This window comes from Motacilla alba, chromosome 14 (assembly GCF_015832195.1).
Source record: "Motacilla alba alba isolate MOTALB_02 chromosome 14, Motacilla_alba_V1.0_pri, whole genome shotgun sequence".
Lineage (NCBI taxonomy): Eukaryota > Metazoa > Chordata > Aves > Passeriformes > Motacillidae > Motacilla > Motacilla alba.
In genome coordinates this window covers 11,432,373-11,440,512 of record NC_052029.1, presented here as the reverse complement: position 1 = coordinate 11,440,512, position 8,140 = coordinate 11,432,373, and the positions used below count along the sequence as shown (strand labels likewise).

The following is an 8,140-nucleotide window of genomic DNA, read 5'->3' as shown; positions in this document are numbered from 1 at the left end:
AGGTGTGGGTACCTGTGGTCCCCAGTGCAATAAAGGCATGTGGAGAACTTGTCCTGGGAGCATGGTATGGGGACAGAAGGGATGGCATAGGGAGAGGGGGTGGGCAGCCAGTTGCTGCTGTTAGTCCTTGATCTCAGTTCTCCTGACTCCATCACCCTGGTTTCAGCTGCTCAATTTTAGCCCCAGTCCAACACCCCCAATTCCAGCCCCACATCCACCCTTCCAATTTCAGCCAGTACTTTCAGCTCCCCAATTTCAGCCCCTGACTCCAGCCTCCAATCCCACCTCCTTGATTCCCCTCTTTGATCCCAGATCCCCCAATCACAGAGTCATTTAGGACCTTCAAGATCAAGTCCAGCCGTGGACTAATCACTTTTTCATACAGCATGGCGCTGAGTGCCACGTCCAGTCATGTCTTGAACACCTCTAGAGACTCCATCACCACTCTGGGCAGCCCATTCCAATATGTTATCCCCCTCTCCACGAAGAAATTCCTCCTGATGTCTGTCTTAACACCCCCGGGTGCTGCCTGAGACTATGTCCTCTTGTCCTGCTGCTAGCGGCGCGGGAGCAGAGACGAATCAAGCACTGAAGAACATCTTTTCTTAAGAAGGTGTTTCCACATTCCGCATCTCGCAGCCGCTCCGCCCTCGGGCTGCCCCGGAGCCGCGATCCCCGGCGGTGCCGTTCCGCCTCCCGCCCGCCAGGCGGCGCTGCCCGGCGGGGCTGCCCGGGCCGGGCGGTGCCGCTGTGGCGGCGGTTCCGCTTCCGTGTGGCCGCGGCCGTCCGTCGGTGCCCGGTGTCTGTCTGTCCGTCCCGGCCGCCGCTCGGTCCGTCTCTGGGCCGGTGCTCGGCGGCGCCATGAACCGGCCGAAGGCGGCGGCCGTGCGGCGGCCCAGCGCCGTGCCCAAGCCCTCCGGTGAGTCCCGCGGGGCCAGGCAGGCGGGCGGGCGGGGGGCTGCGGGCGCTGTCCCTCGCTGTCCCTCACTGTGGCTGTGTCTCCCCTCGCAGCGCACCCGCCGCCCGGAGACTTCATCGCGCTGGGCTCCAAGGGGCAGAGCGGCGAGGGCAAGGCCGCCGTCACGCTGCTGAAGCCGGCGCCGCCCGGGCTGCCCTCGGAGCGCAAGCGGGACGCGGCCGCCGCCTTGGCGGGCCCGGCGGGGCTGCCCGGGCTGACCAAGCGGCCCAAGCTCTCCTCCACGCCGCCCCTCAGCGCCCTGGGACGCCTGGCAGAGGCGGCCGTGGCGGAAAAAAGAGCCATCTCGCCGTCCATCAAGGAGCCGTCTGTCATCCCCATCGAAGGTGAGGCCTCGCTGCGCTCTGCCGTCACACGGAAGCCTCGGGGAAACTTTCTCTGGAGTCTCATCCCAGGAGTCTTTCTTGAAGCCCACACTTTAATGATGTGCTGCCTTCGAGAGTTTCCTTCCCTCGATATGGGGCTGAAGTCAAGGTTTTCAGTTGGCATTGGGTTGTGTTCATTGTGTCTGACAGCTGTTTAGTAGCTGTACGTGAAATACTCTGAGGAAATCTCAAAGTCTGGGTTGTGGTATTTTATTCACATACTTCTTCAGCAAACTCTGGGTCTGGATGTTGCCTTTTGAATTGTCATTCCGTTTCTGATATTGGATACATTTGCAGAGGAGTGTGCTAGCATGGTAAAACGATGAAGGGGCATTATCAGTTGTGAAACAGAACTTTTAATGGCAATTGAGTAGGGAAAAGCTATTGCAGGGGCTAGAAGTGAGCTGGTCTGTGCTTTGCTGTCCCTTGTGACTGTCCTGCAGCACCTCAGGGTGGTCATTTGGCATGAGGGTAAATGCTGATGCCTGTGTGTTGGTGGTTGCAGTTGTCCCCACGGTGCTGCTGGATGAGATTGAGGCAGCAGAGGCAGAAGGCAACGATGACCGAATTGAGGGGGTGCTGTGTGGAGCTGTGAAGCAGCTGAAGATGAACAGAGCCAAACCTGACACCACTCTCTACCTGAGCCTCATGTACCTGGCAAAAATCAAACCCAACATATTTGCCACCGAAGGGGTTATCGAGGTGAGGACTCACAAAGTCACCAACAAATCATTCCTGCCAAACTGAGCAGAGTTTCACTTTCTCTGCTCAGGCCAGAGCGTGGTCTGCATGGCTTTGTAAATACCAGAGCTCTGTGGCAAGCTGCTGCAATTTGTATTTCTCTTTCTGCAGCTTCTCTGCATGCTTTCTCAATAGAAACAATAGACTTGTTTATTATTTTATTTTTTGTGGACGTTATTCCAGGCACTGTGCAGCCTACTCCGAAGAGATGCCTCCATCAATTTCAAAGCCAAAGGGAATAGTCTTGTGTCTGTCTTGGCATGCAACCTTCTCATGGCAGCCTACGAAGAGGATGAGAACTGGCCAGAGATCTTTGTCAAGGTTGGTGAACTGAGGAAATTTCTGCTGACTGAGGCAGTGGTGGGAAGACTGGTTTGGGACATGTGGATGTGTTGGAGTAGGAGAGCAGCACAGGATTTATTACAGCTGTAGGGAAGGGGGTGGCTAGTGTCCTCTTGTCTACTGTGGGAATGCAGCTGGAGGAGGCCAAAATTGGAGTCTGGGCCCATCCTTGTAAAGAAAAGTCTCCATGGGTTTCTGGAATGTAGCCTCCATTGCCTTTTGTTGCCTTAACTCTGCTCTTTTCTGAGATGTCTTTGAGGGTCTGTATTGATGTAAGTGTTGCAGAGACTCCTTGCTTTCTCTTTGGTGTGTAGGGATTAAAATAGCTCATTAACTTAAAAAGGCTTAGCTGACCAGCTTCTATATTTTGATGGCAGAAGTTGTTGTAAAGTCTCTCTTGAGAAGGTGCCCAGTAGAGCTTGGGATGTGGTGGTGTATATTTTTGCTCTTTTATGACCATCTGGTCTGGTTTTCATCCATGCACTGGTTATGCTATGTTCCTACTCTGTGTATTGGAAATTCATAAAACCTCACAAATACTCCTTTAATTAACCCCGTGAGAATGAATTGTGCTCCCTGCTGCAGGTGTACATTGAGGACTCCCTTGGAGAGCGCATCTGGGTGGACAGCCCTCACTGCAAGACATTTGTGGATAACATCCAGACAGCTTTTAACACAAAGATGCCTCCTAAGACCATGCTCTTGCATGGAGAAGTTGGACGTAGTGGAGGGGACCTTAGTGCTGGTAAGGAGATGTTTGGGAACCAGGAGCAAAGGTTTAGGGAGAGGATGGAGCCTGCAGTGCCTATTGACTGTGAGAATAGTTTTGTATTAGATGGAGTCATATAGACCAGCCTTTGAGTTCCAGGCATTGCTTTTCTTCTTTTGGGGGCTCTTTCATGTCCAGGAGATATTTGAGGGTCGTGAAAAATGGGCCTGTATGGGATGCAGTGTGAGAGGCTGTGGTCCTGCTGAAAGGGATCCCTGAAAGAAGCTGAACAAACCAGAGCACAAGTGATTGACCTCTAGGGAGAGGAGTTGTCTCATGGAGTGTGCCGTGTCCTGGTCTCTCTTAGGGAGTAGCCCACACCCTTCCATGACAGAGGAGGAGGACAGCCAGAGTGAGCTGCTGATTGCAGAGGAGAAGATGAGCCCGGAGCAGGCGGGCCAGCTCATGCCCAGGTACAATGCCTCTTCCTCTCCTAACACAGTTGTGTGCAGGTGTGTCTGTGGATGTGTCTGTGCTCACCCACCCTGCAGAGCTGTGGCAGGAAGCTCCTCTGGCATCTGCTGGGGGATGTTAAGCAAAAGATAAAACTGGTTCCAGGAGAAAAGAGGGGATTTTCTTGGTTTGCAAGTCATACCACAAACAAGAAAGAGTGCTGATCTCTGGACTGGCTTTTGTGGAAATGAGTAAAGTTGAGTTTCTGTGGCCCAGGTATGAAGACCTTGCAGAGAGTGTGGAGGAGTATGTGCTAGACATGCTTCGGGACCAGCTGAACCGGCGCCAGCCCATGGACAACGTCTCCAGGAACCTCCTGCGGCTGCTGACAGCAACCTGTGGCTACAAAGAGGTGCGCCAGATGGCTGTGCAGAGGCTGGAGATGTGGCTGCAGAATCCAAAGGTAAGGAGAGGAGCTGCTGAAGCACAGCCCTGGTCTGGAATCCAGCCAGGAGGGCTGCATGCTGTACTCCAGTTACGTTTCTGGTCTGTAATGGTGAGTGGCTGGAGTCTTTCTGCTTTGTTTCTGCAGTTGACCAAGCCAGCTCAGGATTTGCTGATGTCAGTGTGTATGAACTGTAACACCCACAGCTCAGAGGACATGGAAGTTATCTCCAACCTCATCAAAATTCGTCTCAAGCCAAAAGTCCTTCTCAACCACTACATGCTGTGTGTCAGGTGAGTGACTGGGTCTGTGACAGGAAGGGATAGCACTGTGGGAGATGTGCCTAGGGATTGACTGTCTCAATGTCTTTGCACAGTGGTTTTAAATACCAGCGTGGGGCATGGAGTGTCTTGTGTTCATTTAAATTAATTTCATTGTCCTAGAAGTCTTTCAGTAGTCCTTTGATATTGTCCTTTGATATATGCTGTTGCATTCTTTTCACTTTTTGTATGTTGAATACTTCAAGGAGAAATGAAAAGAATGTGTCCAGCTGCAATGAAATGTCAGTTCAGGTATCCCTGGTCTTCCCTTGCAGGGAGCTGCTGAATGCACACAGGGATAACCTGGGCACCACCATTAAGTTTGTGATTTTCAATGAACTATCAAATGCAAGAAATCCCAACAACATGCAGATCCTGTATACTGTGCTTCAGCACAGCTCAGAGCAAGCTCCAAAGGTAGGTGCAGTGTCTTGGATGACTGATGGTAACCCCAGAACCCCACCTGACAGATTTAGTTGTTTTGAGGCCCAGATGAATCTTTTCACAGACAGCTGTCTGATCTGTATCATAATATTTTGAATATTATATAATTATTCTTGGTAGGAATAAACATAAATGGGCATTTTCCAGCTCCCACATTCTGGGTGATATTGCAGTTTCACGAGAGAAACATTATTACAGCTCCCCAGGGGTCTGAAGGACAGGATAGCTCCAGCACGGTTTCCTTGTGTCTCTTCATTTCGTGGATGCAGACCCATTACAGTGCACTGAAAGTTTTCTCTCTGTGTTGCCCCAGTACCTGGCAATGGTGTTCCAGGACCTGTTGACCACCAAGGACGATTACCTGCGGGCTTCACGGGCTCTGCTGAGAGAGATCATCAAACAGACCAAGCATGAGATCAACTTCCAGGCCTTCTGCCTGGGTCTCATGCAGGAACGGAAGGAGGCCCTGTATGCAGAGATGGAATTCAAGGTACCTTGACCCTTGTGCTGCTGGGTGTGCCAGTGATGCACTGAGCTCTTCTGTGGCTGCTTTCCTGGCCATTCTTTTGCTCTTTGCAGTCTGAGTGAGTCATTATTTGTGTCTCTCATAGCAGCACTCCATATCTTATTTCCAAACATCCATGTTCATAATTTTTGATGACAAAACACTTCCGGAAGGCAGCTCCGGGTGTTGCTATTCAACTCTTTTGTTTTCTTTTCTGTTTTAAGGAGCGGTTTGTCATCCACATCACCGACCTGCTAGCTGTCTCCATGATGCTTGGTATCACTGCCCAGGTGAAGGAGGCTGGAATTGCTTGGGACAAAGGAGAGAAAAAGAGTAAGCAGAAGAACCTAGGTTCTCTCTGACAATGAGCATTTTAGTAGATATCTGCCCCTGATGTTGGGAGACCATCAGCTGGGGTTGGGAGCCTGCTGTCATCCTGGGGCTGACAGAGATTGGAGATGTGGCATTTGCATGGCCAGTGCTTCTTGAATCTGTGGAAGCAGTGGCTGAGAGGCTGGGGAGAGGGAGCTGTGGGTGGAGGGGCCTCAGGCCTCAAGGGGCAGCTGTAAGGATCAAGGGGCTGGGAAGACAGGCCTTTGGTGTGGCACTGACATGACTGCCCACGTGCCACCTTCTCACAAAACTAACCCATTTGTGCTTTGTGTTGGGAGTTTTGCTGCAGCACGTTTCAGAAAGCAAAGAACATGTTCTGCCAGAGCTGGGGGACTAAAGTCCTTCTCATACACTCCTCTGATTCCCCTTCTCTAGTGGAAAGAGTCCCTGCCTGTGGTGCAGGAATTGAAACAAAATTATCTTTAGGGTTCCTTCCAATTCAAACCATTCTGTAATTCTGTGATTTGCTCTGTTGATGCCTCAGAGTTCTGTTTACTGTCTTGAAACCACCACAGTTCTGATGAGGCCCATGTGTGTATTTTGTGTTTTTCAGACCTGGAAGTGCTGCGCTCTTTCCAGAACCAGATTGCTGCTATCCAGCGTGATGCTGTCTGGTGGCTGCATACAGTTGTTCCATCTATCAGCAAGCTGGCTCCAAAGGACTATGTGCACTGGTGAGAGTCAGCCTGCTCATGTCTGTGCATAACCAGTCCCTTCCCCAACACCGATATATTATGAAAAGCCAGGTATACACCAGGGTTTGGTTAGATTTCTCTCCCATTTTCAGACAGGAAGCAGAAACAGTTTTAGCGGAAATTCCTTCAGATGCATCCTTGTACCAGAAATACATGATAATGGAAAATATTTCTGACTTATATTATTTGGGTCCACTCAGTTGGGGATTTTTAGCTGTCTGACCAAACAAATTCCCTGTGGACTCCTTGTTTTTTTGATTGACATCCTTTTTAAGGCTGTGTGGCTGAGGGCTTCACAGGTAGTTCTGTCTTCTGGAACACAGGTGGTATCCTGGGGTCTTGACACAAGGCATTACTGAGGCAGTTCAAGCCAGAATTAATAGTAAGCAAGATAGGTTACTGAAAGTATAAAAGCCCAGAGCCCAGGGCCGTATTGCTTGCAGAGTCCTCTCTGTTCTGAATCATGTTGTTACTGTTGCTAGACTCACTTCTCTGAGGGGGCTCTTTCATGTGCGGGATGGGAAGCTTTGGCAGGATTTGAGGGAGACTGGACTGTTGTATGTGTCCTTAAGCCTCACAGATGGTGTTTACTGTCCTCTTCATCTCTACAGCCTCCACAAGGTGCTCTTCACAGAACAGCCAGAAACCTACTACAAATGGGACAACTGGCCCCCTGAGAGTGACCGCAAGTGAGTGTGTGAGTGTGTGGTGGGTGCAGGTGGGGAGCTGCTCTAGCTGGAGGCAGAGGAATGGGTGTTTTCTGGTGATCCTTATATAGCTCTGTGTTGGAAAGGCTTGGAACTGTGCTCAGATTTTCTTCATCTGTTACACTGCCATAAAACTGGGGGGTGTTGTTCCACTCTCCATCTGTTCCTCTTCCTCCTTCATTCCTGTTCCCTGTGCCAAGCTGTTCTGTATCTTGACACTGTAGTTGTAAGGAGAGCAGCCCCACAGTGTGTGGGTAACTGGGGTAAGGTTAAGGAGCTCAGACTCAAGGTGGCTGAAGCCTAGAGGTACAAGGCACTGCAAGTGATACTCAGAAAATAATTTGTTGCAAATAGTTGCATTTGGAGCTGGGGATCAGGGAAAGAAGCTGCGATGTATCTTCTGCTCAGATGAGTTGTGAGGTCTGTGGAGGGTTCCGGGAGCCCTCACGCTGCTGTCCAAGGTGTGACTGACGTCTCGTGTCTCCTGCAGCTTCTTCCTTCGGCTGTGCTCCGAGGTGCCCATCCTGGAGGACACGCTGATGCGCATCCTCGTGATCGGGCTGTCGCGGGACCTGCCCCTGGGCCCCGCCGATGCCATGGAGCTCGCCGACCACTTGGTGAAGAGGGCTGCAGCTGTGCAAGCAGATGGTGAGGCTGCACACAGCTCCCACCAGCAAGTGCTGGCTTCTGTCTCCACGTCCTCCTATTGCCACCCAGGGCTGAGACAGCTCCTACCACCTACCAAAGAGCCTTTGCATCACTTTAAGCATATTTTAGTCGTGATGGCTAAACATTTGGCTCAAAGCCAGCTGTGCTGCTGTTGCTTTCTCACTAGAGGAGCTTCTTATTTTTTCTTACTGTTTCTCTCTGTTACTAATTTTGTATTGTGGAGTGTTTGGGAAATTATTGGTTGTGTGGAGAATGAAGGACTGTGAACAACCACCCAGAGTTTCGAGTCAGCGTTTTTAAATTCATTTTAATCCTTTGTACGTATTGTAAAATGAAATTTGTAGGCTATGCAAAAATGGAAGGATTGGAAGTTAAA

The 8,140-nt window shown here is 50.7% G+C and overlaps 1 protein-coding gene across 2 annotated transcripts in view; it reads left to right on the top strand.

Annotated features, from left to right (window-relative positions):
- The first annotated feature begins 651 nt into the window (after nucleotides 1-651).
- The window catches only part of INTS1 (integrator complex subunit 1), a 28,114-nt gene continuing 20,625 nt past the window's right edge, over nucleotides 652-8,140 (top strand). Inside the window, exons 1-14 of one of the 2 annotated variants that reach the window (XM_038150832.1) lie at nucleotides 652-919; nucleotides 1,012-1,302; nucleotides 1,847-2,043; nucleotides 2,266-2,403; nucleotides 3,010-3,169; nucleotides 3,501-3,606; nucleotides 3,863-4,049; nucleotides 4,179-4,324; nucleotides 4,627-4,768; nucleotides 5,109-5,285; nucleotides 5,525-5,633; nucleotides 6,247-6,367; nucleotides 7,000-7,077; nucleotides 7,586-7,743. In XM_038150832.1, coding sequence (XP_038006760.1) covers nucleotides 862-919; nucleotides 1,012-1,302; nucleotides 1,847-2,043; nucleotides 2,266-2,403; nucleotides 3,010-3,169; nucleotides 3,501-3,606; nucleotides 3,863-4,049; nucleotides 4,179-4,324; nucleotides 4,627-4,768; nucleotides 5,109-5,285; nucleotides 5,525-5,633; nucleotides 6,247-6,367; nucleotides 7,000-7,077; nucleotides 7,586-7,743 — 2,068 coding nt within the window. In that variant the 5' untranslated portion in view covers nucleotides 652-861. The remainder of the gene's footprint in view (nucleotides 920-1,011; nucleotides 1,303-1,846; nucleotides 2,044-2,265; nucleotides 2,404-3,009; nucleotides 3,170-3,500; nucleotides 3,607-3,862; nucleotides 4,050-4,178; nucleotides 4,325-4,626; nucleotides 4,769-5,108; nucleotides 5,286-5,524; nucleotides 5,634-6,246; nucleotides 6,368-6,999; nucleotides 7,078-7,585; nucleotides 7,744-8,140) is intronic. The other variant, XM_038150833.1, reaches the window with a different exon arrangement.